This window comes from Chelonia mydas, chromosome 5 (assembly GCF_015237465.2).
Source record: "Chelonia mydas isolate rCheMyd1 chromosome 5, rCheMyd1.pri.v2, whole genome shotgun sequence".
Taxonomy (NCBI): domain Eukaryota; kingdom Metazoa; phylum Chordata; order Testudines; family Cheloniidae; genus Chelonia; species Chelonia mydas.
This window is the reverse complement of record NC_051245.2, coordinates 102651349-102679185: the sequence shown is the minus strand read 5'-3', so window position 1 is coordinate 102679185 and position 27837 is coordinate 102651349. Positions and strand designations below refer to the sequence as shown.

The window sequence follows — 27837 nt, the reverse complement described above, 5'->3', positions numbered from 1 at the left end:
ACTACTTCCGGGAGCCGCTTGAGGTAAGCACTGTCGGGAGCCTGCACCCCTGAGTCTCTCACCTTGCCCCAACCCCCTGGTCCAGCCCTGATCCCGCTCCCTCCCTCCGAACCCCTCGGCCCCAGGCTGGAGCACCCTCCTGCACCCCAAACTCCTCATGCCCAGCCCACCCCAGCCTGGAGCCCCCTCCCACACCCTGAATTCCTCATTTCTGGCCCCACTCTGGAGCCCGCACCCCTAACCAGAGCCCTCACCCCCTTCCACACCCCAACCCCAATTTTGTGAGCATTCATGACCTGCCATACAATTTCTATTCCCAGATGTGGCCCTTGGGCCAAAAAGTTTGCCCACCCCTGATCTAGAGGTTAGAGGATGGATCTGGAAATCAGTTAATTCTTGATTCTATAACCTGCTTTGTCAATGGATCACTGTGTGACCTTGTGTAAGTTACCTAACAACCTCTGTGTCTGTTTCTTCTATATAACATTAGAATAAGAATATACATACTTCACAGTGAAGTTAAAAATCTTAATTAATGTTTGCAGGGCACTTTGAAATCATTGGATAAAAGATGCTATTGAAATGTTTTGTTCTCCAAAAATACCTGTGCTGTAAAAAAATTCCCACTCTGTGTGATGATCATGCAATGTGACAAGTTGGATTTGGTTTAGCCTATAGTTCTATATTGTAGAACACACCCCAGCAGTAGGAGCAAGGCAACCTGCACAGTTTCCAGAGCCTGTAACTGCCTCTCTTTAGTTGCTTTTTCGTCTGTGGAGGAGATCAGAAGCTGCAGGTATCTGCTCATGCAGCTTGTTCCTGTTTGCATAGCTACCGCTGAGCACCATTTTTTCTGGGCTAAAGAAGTGCCATGTATGTGTTACAGTGACATTCCTGAAATGAGTGGAAAAGTTATTGTATTTTTTAATTTGTACTCAATTTGGGCTGTGCTTATGCAACATCTTGAGGCTTTGATTCATTCCTACAAGTATTACCAGCAGTATTGTACTGGTTTTGGTTTAGTTGTTTGTTTGTTGTAGCTCCCTCTGTTTTGTTGTGGAGTTGTGTAGAAGCCAACCCTTCCCACTCCCTTCCCCCTTCCCCCCCCCCAAAAAAAACAATTTCAAACATTGCCTGAGTACAAATTGAAAATATCTGCCACAAACTAATAAAACAGGTGGAGTTAAGCTTCACTGCCTGGTTGGCGTCCCATGACATTTTAAGTAAATCCCAGCTTTAAGATAGTAAACAAGGACTTCAAGGAGAAATCCTTGAGGAGAGAGATGTTGGCAATGAGTGTCTCACAACATATGATCACTGAGAACCAAGAAACCTTTCTCTATCCCATCCTAGGAGTGTTTTGCCAGTTGGCATGGCTTCCTTGTTCTGTTTAGTTTTCCTAGCTTCATAGGAAACTGCAAGGAAATTGTGCAAATTTAAGTGGAGAAAATTCAGGATCTGAATGGATTACTTGATTTCTCCTGTGCAAAAACTGCTTGATAACTTTCTGCAGCTGTCGGTTAGACTATAGACAGCGTCTCTTATGGAGTTGTTTTGGCCTTTCATGCGTTTGGAGAAAGGAAGTTGATCTGCATGGTTCAGATTTTTGAATAGCTTATTTCTTCGAAAATCTTCCATCTTCCTAATATCATGAAATAGCTATGTTGGTCTCACAAAATTGATGAGATCTCCTTTTGAACCTCACCATAACTGTGAGGTGGAATTTTTCACATGGTTAATTTTATTCTTTGTGGCAGCAACTGCAGCTCACAGGGGAAATGATCATAAGGCTTTAGGAACTCTAATCTATTTTACATAAAGTCCCACAAGGACAAGGTGATGTTACTGACTCTCCCTAGATTCCAGCCAAATGTGGCATTGGAATTACACCATAATTGCTCAGTTACTCTGCCAATATTCTTCCCAATATTCATGCTCATCCAAGTGAAGCACTTTTCCATAAGTCTGATAGTACTGTTTCATACTTTTTTGTTTTGTAGAGCAGGCAAAGTCCCAATGAGTGTCCACTTGTCTTTTTGCTTTATTTGATACAATTACACGTGGGACAATCCATGTCAAAAAGAAATATGTCCAAATGGCTTTCTGAACTCCATGGCTCATTATTATGCTTTGGCAGGCCGACAGTACAACTCCAAAGTCATTTTAAGCCATATTTAGTAGGAGGCAAATTGCAACTATCACCGCCTCCAGTTGGTTCCTATCCAAGAGAGTTGTAAGGCAGCCACATGAAGCTCTGTGCATACATTTATGCAACAATATGACTTGGACTCAGCATCATGACCATAGTGCAAGATGGTATTACAGAACCTGTTTCCAAGTCAGGAATAGTCCAATTCTCCCAGCACCTTGCTTCAAATTTGTATTTCCCATTAAAATGGTTCTATTGCTACTTACGTACTCACAATGATTTCCCTTTGTACATCTTATATCAGTATTTTTCAAAGACATCTTTGGAGCTTTTTAATATCTACTGAGTGGTCATTTATTACACCAGGTATCTTTTCAAGAAAAAGTTAATTACTCTGCTTTTATTCTTGTTCTCTGAAGATATATAATTACATTGGATTACTATTCACTCTGACACATTTCTTCAGAGTGGGAGAGAAGATTTTTTTCTCCTATCCCATCTTGTCTTTCTATTTTGTCCTGTTTATTTCAGAGGGGACTGATGGTAGGCAATTACAAGCTATTAAAAGTCTATACAGGCAAATTTACATTTCCTGTTAGTTGTCGATCTACTTATTTAAAACTTAGAAGTCAAATCCTAGCTATCGTATCCAACAGGTTATCGTAAGTCCAAATGGCTTTCTGAACTCCAAAGCTCCAATGTTTCCTTGTGGCACCTAAAAATCTGCAGAGGCTAAGTACTACGAACAAGTAAATTTTATTTTTGTTCCCTGATGGGCTAATTCCTTCTTTTCTGTGACTGTGGCTGTACAAAAGAAAAGTACTTTAATTTACAATGCAGTCCTACTCTGAAAAGTGATTATGAAAAACTATTATCTGTATTATGATGATGATGATGACGACCACCTTACTTACCACAGCTGTTCCCTGTGTGTATTGAGAATAATAGCTGATTATTTTTCTGACTAAAGAAGTGTGCACGACTTTTTATTCCTGCAAAGCCAGCACAACTATGGAAGAGCGAGCTTGGATTCTGTTGTGATTCATGCATTCTCAATGGAAATCATAATCAAATATTTTCAAACTTGGGTGCGAAAGTTATTGCCTATGTTCTAACGGTAAAGACAAACTCTGCCCTCGTTTACACTTGTGTAACCCCATAGTCTTCAGTGGAGATGCACATGTGTAACTGACAGTAGATTTTGGCCTGAATAACCCTTATGACAAATGACACATGAGCCAGAAAATGCCTCCTCCCCCACCCCACCCCCTCATCTATCAGATTCAAAGTTGCATTTTGAGGGAGAAAAATCATCTAATTACTAGAAAACTGAGATAAATTGTTAAAGATGTTAATCGGCAAGAAAAGAAACATGGCCCCTCAGGATGCCATTTTTGAAGAGTAAGCATATAGCATAAGTCAGTTTTTCAGTGTGTAAGCGCCTTCTTAAAGACAAGGATATGTTTAATAACTTAATTGCTTGCTAGTTTAGCAAACTTGTTTTGCATTTGGAATGATCTATAATGGCCTTAGCTCTTTTTTGGAAGATTTTTTCCCCATCTTATATATAACTTACTTTATTTCATACATAACTTTTTTGCCACAGTTCACATAAGCAGTTTCAGCTGGTATGATAGTCTTTAGATTCAGTCTTAAATTTTTCGAGTACTGTTACTGTAAGCCAGTTGTTCTCAATCAGGGGCACACATACCCCTGGGGTTACGCAGAGCTCTTCCAGGGGGTACATCAGCTCATCTAGATTTTTGCCTAATTTTACAACAGGTTACATAAAAAGCATTAGTGAAGTCAGAACAAACTAAAATTTTATACAGACAATGACTTGTTTATACTCTTCTATATACTGTACACTGAAATGTAAATATAATATTTATATTCCAATTGCTTTATGTTATAATTATGTGGTAAAAATGAGAAAGTAAGCAATTTTACAGTACTTGTGAGTTGCGATACTTTTGTATTTTTATGTGTGACTTTGTAAGCAAGTAGTTTTGAAGTGAGGTGAAACTTGGGAGTATGCAAGACAAATCAAACTCCTAAAACAGGTACAGTAGTCTGGAGAGGTTGAGAGCCACTACTGTAAGCTGTTAAACAGGTGTCAGTAGTCCACTTGTAGGATGGCAGCATTTCTGTGGTTTGTATATCGTTTGTTTGTGTATAGTTCTGAGGAACTTTGAAATAATTTAGGATAAAATGTAAGTTGGTAATATCATTATATTATAGTATACTTTTTTTGCTTTGTACCTATTTCTTAGTTCAACTGCATCAGTTAGCTGTTTAAGTTCAGTAATTAAAACAAAAGATAGTATTGTGCCAAGTACTGCAATGATGATTCAAAATATTTGAATAATAAATATTGAACAAAAGAAATAAATAGGGGGTAACACTGTATAACTTTCCCCTTTAGTCCCAGGGCAACCGCTGAACTTCAAAGCAGAACCTGAATCTGAAACAAGCATATTACTTTCTTGGACCCCTCCCCGCTCTGACACTATTTCCAGCTATGAACTGGTTTACAAAGATGGGGACCAGGGTGAAGAGGTAAATGAACATTTACTCACCTTTTTTTTTAATGGAATAAGACATGAAAGGCTGCAATGGTTTAGAAGTACAAGCTTAGCTGATTTCCTGTTATATGAGAATATTGACATTAAATTGTTTGTCTGGCTATGCCGAAAGAATGACAGGAGCCAGATAAGGGTTTAATCAGGCCACAACTTTATTATTAGATGTCTGGGACTAACCCGGCAGATAAAACGTGCAGTGCAGGTGAAAACCCCCACAATTCGCGGGCGGGGGGGAGAGGTGAGTACTTTTTTTAGTGTCCCCTCCCATCCCCCTTTCCGTTTATGTCCATCCAGCAGATCCACTGCTGGGACCCTCCAATTCCTTCTAATTCTGGGGGGGGCTTACACCAGCTCCCTCTAGCAATTCCCTTGCCAAGACCTTACCGACCACCCCCACCCCCCTCGTAGGAGGGGTTAAGGCGGACTATAATGATGGGGAGGTTGGCTCCCTGCTCTGCCAATCAGAGGAGCGCCGAACTTCTCCTGGCTTGCTCAATTACCAAGCACCTCTCATTGTTTCCTTTTCCAAGCCATTTATTCGTTCTTTTGTGCCTTAATTTATGGAGTACCTGCACTGAACATCCGCTGTACGCTTAAATAAAGAGTTGTGACATATGGCCTACTGCCCGTCATGCAATGCATGAACAGAGCCCACCTGAACCTGCTGTGAGGAAGGCGAAACCCCCCCCACACACACACACACTGCACCTGGTCAATATGGTGGTAAGGGAAAAATTCCTTCCCAGCCCCCCTTAACGGGGCAGCTAGCATAATGCCCACAGCAGATATAGCTAAACACCAGGCATATTTCTGACCTAAATAGGGAGGGAGGGTGGGTGCTAACCAGCTTGTTCTGAGTGAATGAGGGGAGGGGCCAGGCCCAGCTGACCTTTTTAAACCCCTCATTCCTAGGTGGTGATTCATCCACCACGCTGACTGTTTTTCCAGCAGTTTTACATCTCCCCTCCTCCAGCAAGCCAGAAAGCATTGTCCTCTTCTCCCGGCCAGCCAGACAACACCTGCCCACACACACGCACACACACACCACACTTAAAGTGCAGAGTGGTGATTGTTAAACAGAGCAACCAGCTTGATGGCAGATTCTGAGCACTGTTACCAGCAGGCTCTGTGGCTACTGGCCAAGGGAAGCTTTATGGGTGTTCATGGAAAGGCAAGCATGGAGGTTGCTCCTAGTTCCAAAGGGGTAATGCTAGTTGAGGCTGTCCAACACTGTACTGCCTCCAGGGCATGGAGTTGACAGACTTTGCCTGGCTCTTAGGAATGACACAGGAAGAAATCCCAGCCCCATTGCAGTTAATGGGGCCAGGATTTCACCCATAATGAATAGTTGTTTCTGTTAGTCAATTAATGAGAATCTTTTAAAACATGGTAATTGGTACTTTTCAGTGTGCTTCATGAAGAAAATACATTATTTCTAATCATAAGATGCCTTTTTTAGATGTTGTTTGCTCTTTATAAACAATTAGCATTTTAAATGTTTCTTTGGCTACACTAAATCATTCTTTTTTAAAAATAAAGGCTCTTCTTATTTTTTCTGTTCATTTGTATAAAGCTGATTTCCAATGCAAAGAATGAGAGTGGTGATCTCAGGAGACAGCGGGAGAGTGCTAGATATGTCAGTGCCCTCCTGCGTCACTATCTTGTTGCTGCTTTGGGAATACAGCAAAAGCTGGTTACTGCTACTTCACTGAGTTTAGGTTTATAGAAGTTCTTCACATGTACTGAAGACATGTAAGCACACACTGAGCAACTAAAAAGACTGCTAAGAGGAGAGTTCCCAGATCTATCTTTTAATTCCATATGAGATATATGCCCCTACCTAAACTTGCACTACATCCTGATCATAGGTCCTTGATAATATTTATAGCTTTAGAAGAATTTGCTTCTTAAGATTTTGAATGCAAATCTAACTACAGGCTAGCCTTAACTCCAAGATCACCCATCCCACAAAAGTCCAATTTCACTGGAGTGATAAGTACATGTAGATAAGTAGATGAGGCTCTACTCATCTGTCAGTGTCCAAATATTGTTTTAAAATTAGAACACAATTATTTAACTCCTTTTAAACTGTCAAACAAAATTTCTCCCTAGCAGCTTGATACTTGATACTTGATAGCTTGATACTTGAACTGCTTATTTTAAAAATTAATTTTTCATTATTTATTTATTGTAGATAATAGATTCACTTTCCTTTCATTGTTTGGTTCAGATTGCTTTGTTTAAAATGCTACGTTCACATTTTTAAAAGAAGTTTTAAACAAATTAATCCCATTGATGATGTTGTTGTCAGTGTCTCAGAGGGGCTCTTCTCCTTAGACAACATTCTGAATAAGTATCTTTGGATATTTATCAATACGTCCAGTTCTCTTATTGCTTACCTTTAGCAACGTGTTTCTGTTGAGCCAACTACATCTTATCGCCTGCAAAGCCTGAAGCCAAACAGCTTGTACTACTTCCGTCTGGCTGCACGCTCTCCACAAGGCCTGGGTGCTTCAACTGCAGAAATCTCAGCGAGAACCATGCAGTCAAGTAGGTGTCTCTCCTTGCTTGCTTTATTCTGCTCCTTCTATCTACTGAGCAGATACAGCCAGATAAGCCAGTAAGACAGCAATAGAGAGCAAGAGTCTCAGTAACACGACAGCAAGACAGTGCTTAAGTTATATATTTATAATAGGCTTAGGAGAATTGTTTTTGAATTATTATTGGCTTTTGCATATCCTGAGGAGAAGAAGCAGAACATCTTCAGAATGTCTAAAGAGACAACACTATGATGATATCTGTATAGCTTCTAGGTGCACCACGAGGCATACTAATGATCCTCCATGCATGGCATGCCTCCTATATAGTCCTGGAGCCTTAAAATTCCACTGGTCCAGCCTGGTCATTTCCTCCTCCACAGTGTGAATTCCATAAAATTCCTTTTATCCAGACACTCCCTTCCTACAGAACATGTACATTTGAAGGCTCCAGGACTGTATGCACTAACAGGCATGCTGATAACTATGGTTATTCTTTCTAAGTTTTGCCTAATGTTTTTTTTTGACCAATCTTTGGAAGGTGGGCACCTGAGTTTTAGAAGTAATTTTGACACACACAAGAAAATGACATTCTATTGGCTGTTCATGTAAATAATATGAGTAATTTATAGCGCTTATCTGAAAAAAAAAAAACCTGACGGGAATTCATATAGGAATTTAAAAACATGTAAATTAAAACTTAACTAAAGGGATCTTCTTCAGGTACTGAAGAATTGTATCCCAAAGAGTTGATATAATCAGCTGAAATTTACTTTGTGTAATTCTTTAGCTTTACTGCTCCATTTTCAAACTTTATTCCATCATGTATTTAAATTTTCTGTAGGCTGATTGGTTCATTACTTTTAGTGAAGTAAGGTTATTTAAATGAATACTGCACAGCCTCATTGAAATTCTGGTTTGAGTCAGTCAGCTCGAGCTATTGTATTTATACTGTCATGCTTTGCTAGTGTTTGATGAGATATTAGTAACAATTAAGGTACCTGAAGAACTGTTGCTCTAGAGTTTGAGTGTTGTGAGTAATGTGAACTTCCTGAGGCATGTCTGTGGCATTTTAAATAAACACAAAGGACCCAATTATGCTGTCATTTGTGCAGCCCTTATCTAAGAATCAAGCATAAGGTCGTGGGACACTGTCATTTTAATTATGCAAAATCAGTATTTTGATATAGAAGATTTCCATTTCCTGGTTATGTAAGAATAAAGTAAATGGGACAGGGCCAGCATGATGACATTACACTGTGTGTAGCCTTTTTTATTTTACATATTCAGATAATACATGAAAACATGCAAAGGTTATATATGAAAAGAAAGTAGTCAGACTTTTGTAAGAGATCCCATTGAAATCAATCACAAACTTCCAATTTACATCCATGGTATATGATCAGACCTAATAGATTTGCTTACTAGATTGCAGATGGTGTAAAAATCATCTTGCAAAATAAAGGAGAAATTGCATTTTAAAAAACAATTACACAAGATAGAATGGTTTGCATTTATTTTAATATAATGATTTTAAAAAAATAGAAATCTCTCATGGATACAGCAGAAATATTTTCTAGAGTTTTTTGTAACCTTCATTCTTGGCTTCAGAGAAAGCTGCTACAGGGATATCTGTCTGTCAGTATGATATCCTGAAGGAGTCTTTTCACTTCCTTTTATACTTCCTGCACAGATTCATGCTTTGTAGCATAATGACCAGAATATCCTGTGTAGTTGATTTATACCTTGATCATTGACATTTTTTTAAAATAAAAAAGCTAATCTATCCCTTCAACTCCTCCAGATGCTGGTACATTCTCACTTATTTTCCCCCAAGAAGGGTAGAATGCCACACTGAGGAACATCAATTGATCCACACAGAAGATCTGTGAGGAACCAAAAGACACATGTGTAACTGCAGTAGGTCACAGCAGGGCCCTATAACTCTTCAGCTTCTTTAATTATCTTTGATATGCCAAGAAGTAGTACCAAAAATCCATTTGTTTTTCCTTTAAGGATATGGGGGAGAAACTAGATTTCACACACACACAATCACACAAACAAAACGGGCAAGCACTTTAGCTGTCTTCTTAATACGAGCTATATTTGATCTAAATGATGGGTGCTCATGTGAAGTAAGATACAGTATAAATTAGGAGCTTTGTATCTTTGTGCTTTGTTTTGCTAGGGAAGTCTTTTAGTAAGATTTAATAGCTATTTTGCTGACAAAATGTGTGGAGGTGGTAGTTTATTGAAATTACCAAAAAAATAGCTGGTAGGATTTAATTTGTCACTAGCAAAGGTGTCTCCAAGAGGAGTTAAAAAATATAACTGAGAGCTGATCTAGGGTAAGTACAAGGTACAGTCAGAATCAACAAGCCTGTCACTTTTTGTCCTGGTAGGTAAACCTTTGACTAAGATTTTCTTCATCTTCTATTGACTTTGCATGCTTTTACACTATGTTGGCTACAATAAATGTTTAAATAAATGCTTTCCATTTAAACATTATTTGTAGTTGACTTGATCTAGGCAGACTCAGTTGTAAAAAGAAAATTAAAAATATAATCTTTTTGTGGGGAGGGACAGGAGGGAAGTTTCAAAGGGGCTGGGAGTTTCTGAAGCAATTTCTAGCAATTATTGCAAGTTATCTGGAATATAGTGTAAGGGAAAAAAAACTATTTGATGAATGTAAGACTGACTGTACAGTATAGGTTACAATTTGGCAAGAAATACATACATAAAATAATCATTTAAAATGTCCTAACTTGCACTAATTGCAGACATTACAAGGGTAGATGAATAGACATATAAAAGCATCACGTTTTGTTTTTATTTGAAGAAGAATTTTAATTGCAGGTACGTAATATTATTTTGAGGCTTCATTTTCATGTATTTCCCCCACATCCTTTTTCATCATTTAGTTGGTTTATTCATTTTTAATTTCTTCACTTTAATAAGCCAAGGTGCATAAGATTATCTGATGTTTTGCTTTTTAAGTTTCTATGGATTTTTTTTTGTTTGGTTGCCCTTTTTATTTATTTTTATTTTTTCTTTTGTTCATGTTTTTTTTTTCAACCACTCCTATCCTTTCACTCAAATCCTCCTCTAACCCACTACTGAAATTAGAGCCATCAGCTCCTCCTCAAGACATTAGTTGCACCAGCCCCAGCTCCACTAGCATTTTGGTAAGTTGGCAACCTCCACCGGTGGAAAAACAGAATGGCATTATCACAGAATATTCAATCAAGTACATTGGGATTGATGGGGAAGATGACAAGCCCCATGAAATTTTGGGAATTGCTTCGGACACTACCCAGTACCTTTTGGAACAGTTGGAAAAATGGACTGAATACCGGATCTCTGTAACTGCCCACACTGATGTCGGACCTGGCCCAGAGAGCTTATCAGTATTGATTCGGACAGATGAAGATGGTATGTTGCCTCCACTACATCCGTTTGCACCTCTATGATTCTCTCTCGATCTGCTGTCTTTGTATAGGCTAACAGTATTCCTTTTTTCCCCCTGCTCCTCTTTTCCCCAAAATCGCTGTTACTGTCACCATTTGATTCTTTTAATCAAAGGTCTACCTTTGCTACATCAGTTTTGAATTTTTCTTTAAACACAAAGTTTGTTTGTTTTTGAACAAATTGAAACTGCTGCCCCTTGGAACCTACCCAGGTTGCTCTTTCTCCCCTTCCTCATCTATTAAAAAAATCACAGATCTCATGGGGGGAAATCTTTCTGCATTTTTCTTGACTTTTTTTTTTTAACTCTTCTGTCTGATGAGCTTATGTCTTTGATTTTTAAAAATGGCCTTCTTGTTCTTTGGTGCATTTAAAAAAAATCTTTTGGAAAACTGATGCTCTACATATTTTTATTTTAAATATCTAGGTTGTCAAATGTCTTCCATATCCGAATAGAACAGAAGATGTCCCAATTATCAACCAGCTTTTTGTTCCATTGCAGAAAACCCAAACCCAAAACAAAAGGGAACTTTTTTTTTAAATCTTTTGGTTTTTTTTATTATTATTATTTCAATTACAGAATATCTCTTTGTACTTTAATGCTTTGAATCGCAAAGCATCTTCCTTGGCTTTTGTACATTTTTACATGTTTTTCTATTTCTCTAATACTCTTTTTTCTTCCATTTTTTGCATCAGTCATGTTTTTTGATCTTTTCACTGAAAGGTAGAGCAGATTGGTTGAGCATTTTCATTTGTTGAACAATTTGTATTCTTCAAAGAAAACATAGTGGGTCTGCCCTTAAAGAGAGAAAGAGAGAAAGAGAGAGAGAGAGAAAGAAAAAGACTCTGAATGGGTGGGACAGGTGCCTGTAATTCTGTTTTATCCAATGATGTTGTTCCAGTTCCTAGTGGTCCTCCTCGCAAAGTCGAGGTAGAGGCTGTCAACTCTACCTCTGTTAAAGTGTCATGGCGCTCACCTGTACCCAATAAGCAGCATGGTCAGATCCGAGGATACCAGGTTCATTATGTGAGGATGGAAAATGGCGAGCCAAAGGGTCAACCCATGCTGAAGGATGTCATGCTGGCTGATGCACAGGTAACTAGATTATTTTCTATTCTGTTTATAGGCTTCAGCAAAAATGCTGCATTTACAAAATACATATAAATAACTATCCGTATTTTTTCCCCTCCACTTTGGCCTACAAGCTGACATGTTTTATTTCCATCTTAATAGGTTCTCCAGAATGGTTATGTATACAGTTTCTTGTGCCAAATTCAGGCAGCCTGTGTATGCATACATAGGGGAAGAACCAGCTAAGTTTAGTGCAATTCTTTGTAACCATCTACAGGCTCCCCTAAACCCACCGACTTCATTATCTGCATCCTCTGGAAGAGTGCCAAAGGGCATCTGGGCAAGTCATAGTCAGTGCCTTTTAGCATGTGTGGTGTCTGATCCAGCCACCAGATATTTCACACAGATAACTCCTGTTCCTGGGTGGAATAATCTGTTCAATGTTTTAGCGTCGGAACCAGAAGTAGGCAGATTAGATCCCTGCTTTGGCACATTTAGTACTGCCTTGAAAGCATTAGTGTGTTCCCATCTCACCACTCTTATCAAACAAGGCCTGAATATTGTGTCATAGTTTTAGAACTCACTCATGTATTTAAATTACACAATACATCATTCAAATCAATAACTATCAAGTAACATAAGAAGTCTGTTTTAAAAATTTAAGGTTGCTTCTGGTGCAAAATGCAGATGCTGAGAAAGTGGTTTGGTCTGTTTTACAAATCATGGCATATGACAGAGAAATCTCTGTTCTGGGGCATGTATTTGATCACATCAAGATCAAAAGAACTTCTAATATTAGGATTCTAATGGTAGGGCTATACTTGTTCTTTGTGGATTTGGAGATTACCTGAATTATGCCACTGAGGTGTACGCCTAAGAGAAAGCTATAAATGTTTGCACACCTCTCACAGCCTGGGCTCATTTTGTATATGAATAATGGGAAGTCATCAGATATTATCACCTTCATTGAAAGTAAAAAGTTAAATCTTAACCAGTTCTATGTTTCATGTTAGTAAATGATGGCAACTCTCCCATCCCCAGATTTAATAGATAACTTGAAACTCTTTATATTCATTTTGTGGGGGACTGATCTCTTGTCCCTTCAATTTTGTTGACATGCCTATTTAGACAGTAATGTGCCAGCTCTCAAGAGATCCATTTTCTTGTTTTACATCTTTATGTATTTATTTATTTGGCAAAAAAATTGTGCTCTGACAGTTTAAAGAGAATGAACCATAAATGCCTGTGGTTTATTATAAATTTGCAATTATGAGTGTGGCTGGGGTCCTAGTGGGGAGCCAGCTGTGGTCACTCAGTTAGGGTGAACTGCAAAAAATAGGACAGACAATCGCCATAAAGCTGGTGTATATTCCAATACTTAAATTTACCAAGCCAGCATAAAACAGCTTCTTTATTATCTTACTGGTTACTCAGAAGTCCAAATAACACAGTTCCCTTAAAGTGATCCAGCCTCAGGCCTCCATCCAGGTACCCACGTCAAATATGATGAACATTTCTGTAAATCTTATTTCATCATATAAAAGAAAAGGTTCTACCAATCCCAAAGGATCGGACACATTACCTTCCAGGTTAATGAATGTTTCAGATCTTACCCAAATACATGCCACAGCCAATTCTTATTAACTAAACTAAAATGTATTAAAAAAAAAGAGAGAGTATGGTTAAAAGATCATTATACATACAGACATGAGTTCAGTTAATTGAGATTCAGATTCATAATAGAGACGGTGAGCTTTGTAGTTGCAAAGAGTTCCTTTAAAATTCAGTTAATAGGTCATAGTCCAAATCTCATATTCAGGGCGTACCAGCATAACTGGGACCTCAGTCTTGCAACTCAGACTTCCCCTGATGAAGTCTAAGCAGATCTGAGATGACAGAATCAAGGCCCAAGGATCTTTTATACAATTTCATGTCCTCTTTAACAAGTTGGGATTTCCTCCGGGAACAAAAGGTAATTTGGATAACTTTGAAGGAGGTCCATCCACCAGTACTTAGCTATACAAATTAACATAAGGCCATTTGTTGTTCCTCCACAATTCACAGTACATTTCAAAGAGAGATGAATACTGAGATATCCTGTGTTTACAATTCGTTTAAATGCTAGGATCTTCTTTTGACCTCTGAATTATCAGAATACAGCATAGACAGGGACTGTTGATTACATTGTCCACCTACTCATACATACACAAATTTACACACATGTAAATACACAAAAACACAAACATTATCTCCCCACATGTCTTTTGAGGGTTATTTATTTTGCAGGATGTTTAACCCTTTCTAGCCATGCATCACAACGAGAAAGAAAACAATAATCCTCTGAGCTTCAATTCTCCCTTTCTCTTGCTCAGATATCTGCTTTCAGGCTCTGTGTGGCCTTAGTTCTGATTCCATTTTAAATTGGAGAAGGTGGAGAGAGAGAGTGTATGCAATATTGGCACCAAAACACCATCCATGCCAAAGCCAAACTTGCTCATTTGTAGGTATCTTTAGTGTTTGGCTCTTAATTGCTAGTTCCCCCGTTGGCTCATTCTAACCCCCCTCACATTTATTTCCCTGAATGTGTGTTCTCTTGGCATACGCAATGAAAAACCAAAGGATGGTAACAGAGCTTCATTACTTCATTTCAAGTATGTATACATGTTTCAGTTATGAATCTAAATAGGGGCACTGATGTAATTTGGACAGGCTAAATTGAAATGAAAATGAATGTAGCCTTGTAACATATGATTAGAAAAACAGGCAGCCTTTCATTCTATATCAGTGGCGTTCATTAAATACAGTCATAAAATATTACTGAGCAATAATTGCATTCAGTACCAGGGAATATGTCGTTCTTTTACCCTTCAAGGAAAGAAAAGTTACAATTTTTGTACCACCCCCGGTAATAAATATGGAATTGAAAATGCCCAGCCTCATTTCATTAACCTGATTTCAAAGGCTATTTGATTTTGCCAGCCAGTTTTTGGAGATTTTTCTTTTTTGTTTTGTTCTTTTAATTTATTTTTACTAAGAACAACAAAATTTCCTCAACCAGGCTACAAACCTCTCTTCATTTCTCTTGTTTTTCTTTCCACCATTCTTTACTCTCAATCAGTGGGAATATGATGATACTGCTGAACATGTGAGTAGCTGTTGACTGGTCAGACAAAAAGTGTGTGTTTTTTTTTAACCTCCTTTCTGTTTTGTAAATGTTTTTGTTATTTGCATAAATGCATGAACTAACACATTATTGAAATTTTCCTCACTTTTTTTTTTCTTTGTTTTGTTCTGTGAGTTTGGCATGGTGCTGAAATGTACAACATTGTTTTGTGGTTTGATGGCTGTAACTAACTTTGCCTGGCAATGCAACCAAAGAAACCATGCTTTAAAAGAAGGTATTACAGAAAGAAAACCAAAACAGTTTGGATTTGCCTAGTAGTTAATCACCCCTTGAGGTTTTGTTGTATTCAGTATGTAGTGTGCTGCAGAAGTACAAGTTCATCTTTCTTTTTGTTTGAAACATGCATCTGTTTTGTACACTTCCCAATAGAGCCAAGGAAGGCAAACATCCCACAGTATCTATGGCCTAAGCAACGTGTTTATTACATTCAAATTGCCTTTTTAAACGACACTACTGTATGCATTTATTTATACTTGCATACAGTAGAATACAATGTACTCCAAATGAGGCTAGTGTGCTAATCATTATTTAAAAGAAAACTGTCATTTGTTTTGCTTTTATAGTTTTAAGTCATCACCATCATTTGTAATTACCTTTTGAAAGACTGAAAGTGAAATGTCTTTGCAGGTGAATTTTCAGATTTGTTCTTTTTTATTGGAAACATTTCACCCATCCCTTCTCATTATTACCTAGAAATTTTGGTACTACTAACAAGTGACTGAAAATATATGGCCAGATTTTAATTTCATCTGTACAGTGTTCCTATCCTCATATTTTGAAAAATCCATTTACTGTGGACAGTTGGGCCCATAATTTTGCTGTTAACTTCTATGGTTGTTGCATTTGAAGATTACATGATTGCACATTTGCTATTTGTTCTTGACATCAAAGTGTGCCATTCCTTTTGCAATGCTTAAAATTAGTGTGAATCGATTCAGCCACACAGAATTGAGAAGGAGTGCGGGTTAGTGGTTACGACAGAGAACTGGAAGCCATGATAACTGTGTGACTTTGGACAAAATAGACTTCTCTGTTCTTCAGTTTACCCATGAATCAGCAACAGACTAATAATGCTTATCTGCCTGATTGATGTATCAAGACAAAACTTTCTCTTGCTGCCTTTAGAGCAAGAACAAGTCTTTATTTCAGGTGGCCTCCGTGTGTATGTATATGTGTGAGTGAAAAGGTCTCTTTTTGTGTGTGTGTGTGTGTGTGTATACTACACCCTGTTCTTTGTATTGGTTGAGAATTGATCCCTTCTGTGGCTGGTGTACTTTGCCTGAGAGCTCTGGGGTTTGCTCTAACAATGCTGATTGGGTGGTTCTTTGAGATTTTGAGTAGATAACAATTTGTAAAGCACTTTGTGATCCCTGGATGAACAGTGTTGTAACAAGTACAAGTTGTTGTGAAATTTATATGAAGGCAAATAGTGTTTCTGGTGGACTGTACTTAGTGTATTTTGAAATAGCTTTAAAAGTGTGGGTAAAACTGGAGCTCTCTGACTTATTGCTGGTGATTTCATACCTAAGTCAATAATGGCCAGTAAACTACTAGGTCAAACTGTGTTTCTTATTTTTCCACTTGCATTAATTTCACAATAGCGATAAGACTCTCCAGGCAATGCATTTCAGGATGATGATTACACTCATCACATCATTCGGTCTTTGGCCTAAGCCATATAAAACTACCTGAAGCATGCTACTTAGAAATACCCTGTCTGTTTTACTTTAAAAAGCTGAAACATACTGCATTACAGAATGTCACACTCATGAAACATTCTTCTGATACGCTCCAATGTGTATCTTCATTACAGGTAGCACAAAAGCATATGCACTTTATGTGATATGTAGCAATTGACTAGATTATTCTGCACTTTCTTAGTAAGGAATGAATTTTTAATATGTGTTCTTGTTGTTTTATTTTATCTCAGGAAATGATCATTTCTGGACTACAGCCTGAAACTACATACTCCCTCACTGTGACAGCCTACACAACAAAAGGAGATGGAGCACGTAGCAAGCCCAAACTAGTGTCTACCACTGGTGCAGGTAATATTTGGCAGTCTCTCAACTTGCAATACTTGTTTTGATACACCTGCCGTATGGAAACTGTCTCTAGTGCAAATGAAGGTGTTTGTAGGACACAGGGAGCGTTTGGTTAGTAAGCAGATGGAGCTTTCTTCATCTGAGCCAAAAAATGGAGCCAGTCCACATCCTAGTCCCTTCCTAAATTCATAATGTAGCAGAAAAATGCTGTTTTAACTATAAACCTACTGCTAGATAATCTCTCTCCTGCATCCCACAATATATTTTGTAAGCAAGGGGAAAATCAGCAAGTGGCAAAAGGAGGATTGTCCTGACAAATGCCAGAGAATCAGAGTAGATTGCAGGAAGCAGGAGCAAGAAATGTTCTGCCAAATGGACAGCACCCTCCTCTCCCCCGCACACCAAAAAAAACCTTTGTGAGGAACCAGACATTTAAAATTTGAGTTCCCATAGCAAAGGAGAAAGACAGTCTTATTTTTCTTACAAATGTTCATTTTCTTGGTTTTATAACATGGCCATAAAAACACTCCATACCTATCTTGATAAATCGTAACAGCCCTTTAATGCTATTATAAACTATTATAACAATAATCTATGGATTACGTAACTGTGGAAAGTCAAACTATATATATATATGTTATGACTACCCAGACTGAGCTTTTCAAAGCTGTCTAGTGGGTTTAGAAACACAACTTCAGTAATTTCAGTGGCAGATATAGCCATATCTCCTAGACTATTTAGGAAAATCTCAACTGTAGTGAATAGATTGATCATGTAGTTGCATTCCAGCTTCTGCAGTACCTTCCATTCATTACTCGTGACTAATATATGTTGGATATATTTTATCGAGCTCTACCTCTCCAATGAACTCTAGTAGTTCAGACAAAATGCAATCCACATCTGGACCACTTCTGGTTCTGGTGTAAGTAAAAGCAAAACTTGATGCATAACGTTTTCCAAAACTCAGTTCACAGCTCTAATAAACACAGTAATTTCAATGATATTTTGATTAATGAAATTCATTCTAGTCTCTAACTATATTTGTATGATATGGAATGATAGAAGCAAAACTTCCAGCTTCAGCTGGTGGTGTCATCATTGACCATAGAAGGGCACTATCAACTTTGACTGTCCCAAAATTTTCTGTCCCTCTCCTTTTTAAAAAAAAAAGAAGAAGAAGAAAAAAAAACCTCTCCAGTCACTTGAAAAAAATCTATAACCTCTCCAAAACAAAGGCTGTAATGAACAAACCGAGAGCCCCATATTGACTTACATCACTGGCATTGTCCCTTTACTCAACTTGATGCCATGGCAATCTGGTAAATGTCCACACCTACCAGCCCACAGTCTTCTGCACAAACAGGAACTCAGCATTTTGCTGCTCCATATGTTTTTTTTCCCTAAATGAATACCTATTCAGACAATATGTTAGACCTGGCTATGGTTTATCATCTGTAGTTAAGGAGGATTCTCATATAGGTGTTTAGAAAAGGGAGTGATAAGCATACAGACAGATTTCAGACCCTGCCTTTTCAAAAGAATAGAGCAGGCAGATAGAGGAATGATGCACTTGTACTTTCCCAAACTCACACACCAAAGCAAAGCTAATAATTCTAATTTAAGGCCTGTCAACTGCTGACAGCTTTCATTTAACTGGGGGCTTCTACAAAGGAACCGTCTAAAAATACTACAAAACAAATTAAAGGCCTGACTCACTACTCTCATTTAGACTTGTTTTAAAATAGGTATCTCCATTAAAGTCAGTTGAGTTACATCACTGTAAAACTAGTGTTCCTGGGAGGAAAATTGGACTCTAAATGTTTCCCAGTGAAAACTCACCATATGTGGAAAACTACTTTAAGGCAGGTATGAACCAGTTGGTGATATTAACTGTTTTACTATGTCTAGTTAGTATTTAAAAAACATAGTTTATATTTATATGCAGGGAAGGCTTGCAAAGTTTATTTCACAAGTGTGAGCCTCCAGTAACCTCAGTTGATAGTGTGGTAATGATATTTGGCTAAGGTCTCCATTCCAGAATATACTTTCCATACTGTATTCAGTTTCCTGTTTTATATCCATTGTTAGTATCAGTAATCATATTTCTATAAAGTCTTTATACAAAGAAGTTACTGTCACAAGTCAAAGTATTTAAATATTTCTTCATGATTAAAATAATACCCTTTCCAGTAGCTTGAAAAAAAGTGTCTTCAGCTTTATTGGTACCTATGATAGCCATATAAATTGTTTTTACAGCTATGTATTTTACAGTTTATCATGAATTGCAAAAGCAGCTGAACTTTACTAATGCACACTTCACTAACTGCATACCTCATTATTTGCATACAAAAGCTGTCAATCTTTCTTCACTTCTCTGCAAAGATTTGATAACAGCTTGCTCTAGTGAGGTCTCATATTACGAAGATTTCATTCATTGTATCAAACATGATGCGGAACTTCTACTGATGTACTACAAAGTATCGCCATATATAACTAAGACAAAACTAGATATATCAAATAAACAACGTACACTCAGAGTCATTATACTCACTATATATAGATAGATAGATATTTTGCTGTGGTTGTTCACTAATCTAAAATATTTAGTAATCGTTTCAGTGGGGCTTGTTTATGCCAGTGATGAATTTAGCCCCAAATGTTTAAAATGAGTTACTATACAGGAACAAAAGGAGTGTTACTATTTTATCAAGGGACTGAAGTACAGGAGAGAACTGGAAGTACTTTCCAGTCAAATTTCACTTGCCATATTCACAGTCACTCTCCTGTCAGGCCCCTTGTTCTTTAGTTTTCTTTCTGTTTTTGTTTTGTCCTCCTCACTGCTCCCTCTTTTACTTCATTCTGTCACTCAGTCCTTCTGCAGTTCTTTCTCAGTGTCCAAATTCACACTCATTGTGCATATCACTGTCCTTGCCATTTCCCTCTAACAGGAACCTTTTAGTTGGTCTTTGGCTTGCTCCAAATACAGTGGCAACCATTCTGTTCTCGTCCATAATCCTGTGATTCCCCAGTTTACCTGGTGCTCAGTGCTGCAAGCTCCATTTGTTTCACCCCCAATATCAATGCCACTCCTGAGTATGACTAAGGTGCTTCACTCCCCACCACGTATGAGGGATATAATTCAGGCAGAGCAGGGTGTAGGGGAGCCTATCAGAGGTGAGACACTACAGGAGTAACTACAACAGTGTAAAAGCAGAGTGAGTAGTTGCCAGCACCTTAATTACAAGCCAGGGGATCAGAGTGACACATAATTCAGCTTAGTACTTACATGTTGTGAAAATTAAAATAAACCTCATCAGTTGTACATATCAGACTATTATATCTTTTACCTCGTGGTTTTGGTGACATACTAAATATAGCACCTTTGCTCTGAACAGGCCTGATTCTCCCCTCACTTACATCAGTGTAAATCACTGATGTCATTGTAATACTTTTATTAGTCAGGTCCAAAATGCATATTACCAACCAAAAGCCTTGATAAAATTTGAGCATTGTTATCATACACTATATAAGGTGAATGGCGAGTCTGAGGCAGCGCTGTTGCTTCTCGGGGACCCTGTGCTGCAGTACGTGCAGCATCTCATCACACCAGCACAAGTCCATAATTGTTTAGATTCATTCTTAATGCAGAACAAAATGCTTGGCTTTGTGGAAATATACAGTTTGGACTAAATTTTGTCTGTGCCCAGTTATGCTTTCTCAATTGAAACTAGAGCTTTAAAAGTGCCCCTGCTTTTGAAAAGGTTTGCTCCAAAAGAGGAGTTAATTTACAAGATGTCATGCAACTCATGTGCTGTACAGCATCTGACACTGTACCTGGGTAAGTTTGCTAAAGGCAACTTCCAGAAGCTTCTGTTGTCAGTGTTCTGCTCTTAGGCTGTGCTCAGCCAAAGAAAGCATGCTCTGACCTTGTAATGGTTGTGAGGTAACTTGGCCTTTCAGTGACATCCTGCTGGATGGTTATGGAGATGCAATTCATTAGAAATTCAGAGAATGTCCCCTTCATAGGTACATGAATTTCATTTAGACCTTACTAAACAAAAATATTATTGGATGAAGTCATCTCTGGATGCAGTCACTATTGTTCAGTATAATCACTGGGAAACTGTAGTTCCTGAAAGACCTGACAAAATTCTGCATTTTCACTGTTGGGGCTATAATAAATATAAGTCATGACAGTTAGATACTTTTGGGAACATTTTGCCTTAAAGATTTCTAGTAAAAAGAAACTAGAAAAAAGTTTTCATTTTTTAAAAATCATTGAATTATTAACTGAAGAGGAGACCCTAGAGTACGTTATCATATGAAGATATGATGGGTATGTGTTGCTCTTGCCATTAGATAATATAGATGAATTTTTATTTTTTTTAAATTCTTTTTTTAGTGGTTAGGCAAACATTGCTGGCTTTTCTATTCTGCTCAAGAACTAGCTCTAATTCTTACCTCTTTTATACAGGCACCACCAATCAAACTTAAAAGAAATAGTCTTAAATGTGAGGGCTGCCACAAGAATAAAAACAATTTATGGCATAAATAATTTCGTGACAGCTTCCAGCAACCTCTCCTCTAAAAATCTGAAGGAGTTATTGTACTATTTTTGTGGGCTCGTCTCCTCTTGCTTATGGTCCATTGGCTTCAATAATAGTTATAATACAATGAAAAATAGGGCCTACGATAGCATCCACAGTCTTTTCTCTGCTCCATAACTGACTCGTATCCATTAGTGGGGAAAGGTCAGAACTAATCAGAGACATACATTTTATACTACAGAAAGTGGGGAGAAAACATATAAAGTGTTTGGGATCCTATTTGGACAAGAATTAGACTTTAAAAATGAAGACGCTGTAGTAAATGGTGATAAAAATAAACCAAAATTCGTATCATATCGTAGACAATGGCTAGGACTTATGAAAGGAGTCATGAAAAAAGAGCTTATCGTTTGCAGAATTTTCACCTAGAAATGGCATTCTTGTTCTCTTGTTTTGGAATTATTATCAATAGTTCTAATTATGACTAACTGATTTTCTGGAGTTCTAGGAAAAAGATAAATGTAATTGTAAACATCAAAATGTGCACACTTGGGTGTTTAAAGATAGAAACCCACGGCCCCAGTGCAGCAACTGCATTCACTTGGGCAGACCCGGCTTCCACATGGAGCTCCAGTAAAGTAAATGAAATCTTCATGGAGTCACAAGGGTACTGTGCTGATACAGTTGCTGGATTGAGGCCTAAATCCATATTTAGGTGCCAAAATGCCATTTTTCTGGTTTTCAGAGGTGCAATCTTCCTTTAGCCCCCACTAACTTCATTGCAAATGCTCAGCACCCCTGAAAATAGGGCCATTTACTTGGGTGCTTAAATATGGATTTAGGAGCTTAATTTTAGCCAGTTGGGAAAAGATTTTTAAAGGCAAAAATGGCAAATAGGTGCACATTTCCCTTGAATTATGAACATGTTTGCCTTCACAGTGGTAAAGTATGTACATATGAATCAGTTTTCGGCAAATAGAGCAAGTTGATTATGATTATTTGAATTGAAACGTACAGTTCAAAAGGTTAAAGAAAAAATTCTTTTTTTTTATTGTGAAAATTTGATCAATGAACACAAGTTATCCTTTACATTTATCCAGTCCATAAAATGGAATGTCAGACTTGCATCAGTGCAAGCTAATAGTCCCATGTCATTGTCCAATAACATTGTCAACTTTCAGAGTAGCAGCCGTGTTAGTCTGTATCTGTAAAAAGAAAAAGAGGACTTGTGGCACCTTAGAGACTAACAAATTTATTAGAGCATAAGCTTTCGTGAGCTACAGCTCACTTCATCGGATGCATACAGTGGAAAATACAGTGGGGAGATTTTATATGCACAGAGAACATGAAACAATGGGTGTTACCATACAGACTGTAACAAGAGTGACCAGGAAAGGTGAGCTATTACCAGCAGGAGAGCCAGGGCCGGGGAACCTTTTGTAGTGATAATCAAGGTGGGCCATTTCCAGCACTTTACAAGAACAGTAGAAGGGGAAATAGTTTTACTTTGTGTAATGACACATCCACTCCCAATCTTTATTCAAGCCTAAGTTAATTGTATCCAGTTTGCAAATTAATTCCAATCCAGCAGTCTCTCCTTGGAGTCTATCCATTGTACCCATTTCCATAATGTTTACATCTCTTAAATGCAGGTTTTGAGTGCTTTTCCCAACCCCATTTTGTCCTTATCTGCTCCCCAGCTGACAGCCTTATCTTTTTCTTGTGCATCTGCTGACTTTCCTATTGTGAGCTGTTTACGTAAACATTTCAGACATAATATGCTGCTTAAGAGGGGCAAGCTTTGCAACTGGTCAGTGTAATCTACATGGAATTCAAACATATGTGATTGAAGGGCTGATAAGCAGGACCTAGGAGGAAGAATAGTCCAGTGGCTAGAATGCTAGCCTCTGATAGGCAGCTCATGATTAAATATCTTCTTCACCATAGACTTCCTGTGTGATCTTGGACAAGTCACTTGGTTTGTCTGTATCTCAGTTCCCCATCAGTAAAATGAAGATAATAGTATTTCCCAATCTCATAGGGACATTGAAAGGATAAATACAAAAAAGATTGCTAGGCACTCAGATACTGTAGTGAGAGATGCCATATAAGTACCTGAGGTAGGTAGTTAGGATTCCTAGTGGTGGTGTGCTAGGATTGCTAAGAAGAAGGTCCAGCTGACTTACCTTCTATCATAGGTGTATTTCTTCCCCCCCCCCCACCCCGCCCCCCAAATAATGGTAGTGGATATGTTAGGCATAGTGAGAAACCAGTAATTTCTCCATTTTTTTTTTTACTTACAGAAATAGAAATGTTTTTCCCTGGATTAAATTAATGAATGCTTATGACAACACTCCTTTTCACAAGCGAGAACTTGTAAGCAAAGATGGGTAGTAACTATTTGGAAGTTTTACCTCACTTGTGTTCATATGTTCTGTGTCCCTGAATATTCATACTTTTCTCTATATTTGGAAAATGGGTGCGGGGGACAACAAATAATGGGTAGCTTAGCTATCCCAGTCAATTATACTGTATGACTGAATAGTGCAGAAGAAAGAGGTTATTTCTGAATTTTTATAAGATAGTTATTTGAGGAACAAAGAGTGAGGGAAAAGCAAATACAGCTGTATTCCTATTTAAAAAACCTCAAGAATTAAATGCACATTTCCATTTATATTTATCATCATTAAATAACATTGTACTACAGTTCCAGGAAAACCTCGGCTTGTGATTAGCCATACACAGATGAACACGGCTCTTATTCAGTGGCACCCTCCTGTCGATACCTTTGGCCCCCTGCAGGGTTACTGCCTGAAGTTTGGCCGCAAAGACTTGGATGTGTTTACAACGCTGGAGTTCTCAGAGAAGGAAGACCACTTCACAGCCACAGACATTCACAAAGGAGCTTCTTATCTCTTCAGGCTTTCAGCTAGAAATAAAGTGGGCTATGGGGAGGAGATGGTAAAAGAGATTTCTATTCCAGAAGAGGTACCCAATGGATTCCCTCAGAACCTCCACTCCGAAAGCTCCACCGCTACATCAGTCCAATTAACTTGGCAACCACCAGTCTTAGCAGAGCGAAATGGCATTATCACCAAATACACCCTGCTGTATAGAGATATCAATGTTGCACACCACCCAATTGAGCTCCCCATTGTTCCCGCCGATACCACTATGACACTTTCTGGCTTAAAACCAGATACTACATATGATGTAAAAGTACGTGCCCACACAAGCAAAGGGCCCGGTCCATATAGTCCAAGTGTCCAGTTCAGGACACTGCCCGTGGATCAAGGTAGGATTTGTCTGCTTATGGACTTGTCCTTTAAAGGAATGTCGGTCTTTGGATATCAGTGTTTTTGAAGCTGTAAATAAACTGACCCACCCATTCATGTAAATAGGTTCGACCAACAAAAAAGGTAAAGTATGTAAATCTTAATATGTTTTGGATACCTTAGAATCCAGTTACCCCATGTCAAGCAAGGCTGGCTAACATCTGCACGGTATTTTCAGGTAAGGAAAAATATAACATACTGAGATGGTATTAGATGAATGAACTTCCTAAGAATGAGGTATTAAAATGATTGTCTTAAGCATGTCAGAGATTTGCATTTCTATTCTTTTTATCCTTAACGGAAAGCTAATAGCCCCAGCTTATTGGTAGTGGTAGAAAAGCGATAGGAGCTAACGTTCAAGATGTAGTTTAAATACATTATGTTTCCTTTTCCAGCAGTGTTTGCAAAAAATTTTCATGTAAAAGCAGTAATGAAGACATCAGTATTGCTGTCTTGGGAGATTCCAGAGAATTACAATTCTGCCATGCCTTTCAAGGTAAGTTGTTTTCTAATTTGTAAGACATTGAGGATAAAATTGGAGGATATAGTTCAGTTGCTGAAGCAGTTTACTGAGCAGGTGGATTTTTTTTTTTTTTTTGTTCTGCTGTATTTAAAAGTGTAAACTAATCAGCAATATTGACCCAAGCAGTTAAAATCAGTCCTTTGGCAATGTGAACTTTCCACCTTAGCATTAGTGCACTGGCAGCTATCCAAATTTTGACTGATATTAGATATTTCACATGCTGTGAACTCTTTATAGTTCAGTGCAACAGGTCTTCCTAAACAGAGGAATTAAAATATTAATTTTCTTTTAAAGCTTCTGCTCTAAAATGTATGTAACAGAATTTTATCTTCTTTACTCCTTTGACCTGTTTTTTAAAAAAGAAACCTATCTGGTTTCTAACTCTTGCATTCCAATTATTTATAATACAGTCAAACAGATTTGTGTAAATTGCAACCTTGCCTATAATTTATTCTGCACCATTTAAGCACTTATTGCCCACCACTGGGAAAGGTCAGCAAAGAGCAGTATGTTATGAACTTTGATGAATATGAAAACTGGTTCAGAAAACAAGGAACCTTTAAGGATGGGTAGATCTACAGTAAACACAAGTTTGCAGAACAGCTTTGATGTAAACAGCATATTAAACGCTAAGCTCATTTGTATCAGCATCATACGAATTTTAAACATGTTAACAAATACATCTCTAGTGCCATATACACTGTAATAGAGGACACTATTTTCAATAATTATTTTCCCTGGAAAAAGAAAATTAGGTTGACATGCTGTCCTCAATAACATTTTAGACCATAAAATGCTGCCGATTACCATTTCAAATGTATGGCTGGGTTCATTTATATTTTCAGTGTACCAATACCAATCATTTTACAACTTTTTTCCCCCAATGACTAAAAGGCCTTGAATTTTTGTATCTATTAGATTCTTTACGATGATGGAAAAATGGTGGTTGAGGTGGATGGTCGAGCCACTCAGAAACTTATCACTAACTTGAAGCCGGAGACATCATATTCCTTTGTTCTGACGAATAGGGGGAACAGTGCTGGAGGTCTTCAGCATAGGGTTACAGCAAAGACTGCACCAGATGTACTGCGCACCAAGCCAGTCTTCATTGGGAAGACCAACTTGGATGGGATGATAACTGTGGAACTTCCTGAAGTACCTGCAAATGAGAATATAAAGTGAGTAAAGGTTCTGCAGCTGGTGAGAATGGCAAGTTTCCTATCATCCCAAAATTAACTCTTGTTAATCCCCAAAAGGTATAAAATTGACGATTTCAGTGAATTTTTCATCTACTATTATTTATTATTATTATTATAGTTTATTATATATTTGTATTATCATAGTGCCTAGGAACCCTAGTCTTGGACCATTCAGATAGGTGATATACAAACACAGAATAAAATCTAATAGTTTTAGGGTCTCCTGGAATCTGATCGGCATAAGATAGACATTCACAGATGGTTAACGAAAACCATCATAGGTAGAAATGATGGGAACACAAGTCCGTAATTGAATCCCCTGTTATGGATCTAACAATTCAGCACCATTATGGTCTCAAGTCAGCAGTTTAAACCATCATTTCCTTTTGTTACCATGACAGCCTAGAAAAGGGATTTTGGAGAGCTGGTCATAAACAACTTATTTTTCCTTTTGGAAATTTTTGACAAACACAAAAAAGCCTATCTTTCCATTGAAAAACTAAAAACCCAAAAAGTTTTCAAAGTTTTGAGCCAAGAGCTTCCTGTTTTTTGTTGTTGGGGTTTTTTTTGTTTGTTTTTTTGGGTGGGGGGGGTTTTGACAAAAAGCTGACATTTTCTGTAGAAAGCAGACACTTACTGTAGAAATTTTCATTTAATCAAAAATCCAATTTGCCATCAAAAAATAGTTTTTTGATGGAAAATTATCAACCACCCTCAGGATTTTGTTTTCTACAGTATTAAAGTGCAATTTGACTCTGATTATGTAAAAATGGCATTGGGGTTATATGTTTATTGTCTCACAGTATATTCCAGATCAAAGGTGCTCACTTATCAATTTAGAAGTAAAATGATGTAATTTTATTTCACGGTCATCCCTGCAAACTGTAACTGTCCTTATCAAGAATCATTACAGGTAATAAAGATGTTGCAGGCCAGCTTATGCCTTCAGTTACATTTGTGCCACCAACTCCCACTGAAGTGACTTGCAATATCAAGCTTCAGTCACTGCATGGACTAGTGGAGGCTTAAAAGGCTGTTACAGGTACAATACTTTGAATGAACTAATTATATAGGCAAGAATGAAGTTAAAACCAGTGACATCTAGGTAAGAACATAAGAATGGCTATACTGGGTCAGACCAATGCTCCATCTATCCCAGTGTCCTGCCTTCCGACAGCGGCCAGTGCCAGTTTCTT

At 37.9% G+C, this 27837-nt stretch overlaps 1 protein-coding gene across 10 annotated transcripts in view; it reads left to right on the top strand.

Moving 5' to 3' along the window:
• Positions 1-27837, top strand: part of PTPRD (protein tyrosine phosphatase receptor type D) — a 2140771-nt gene that overhangs the window by 1978205 nt on the left and 134729 nt on the right. For 9 of the 10 annotated variants that reach the window (XM_043546218.1, XM_043546214.1, XM_043546216.1 and 6 more), the window contains 9 exons: positions 4575-4708; positions 7140-7284; positions 10398-10703; positions 11639-11832; positions 14927-14953; positions 16923-17040; positions 24292-24879; positions 25315-25415; positions 26361-26620. In XM_043546218.1, the coding sequence (XP_043402153.1) occupies positions 4575-4708; positions 7140-7284; positions 10398-10703; positions 11639-11832; positions 14927-14953; positions 16923-17040; positions 24292-24879; positions 25315-25415; positions 26361-26620 (1873 nt within the window). The remainder of the gene's footprint in view (positions 1-4574; positions 4709-7139; positions 7285-10397; positions 10704-11638; positions 11833-14926; positions 14954-16922; positions 17041-24291; positions 24880-25314; positions 25416-26360; positions 26621-27837) is intronic. The other variant, XM_043546222.1, reaches the window with a different exon arrangement.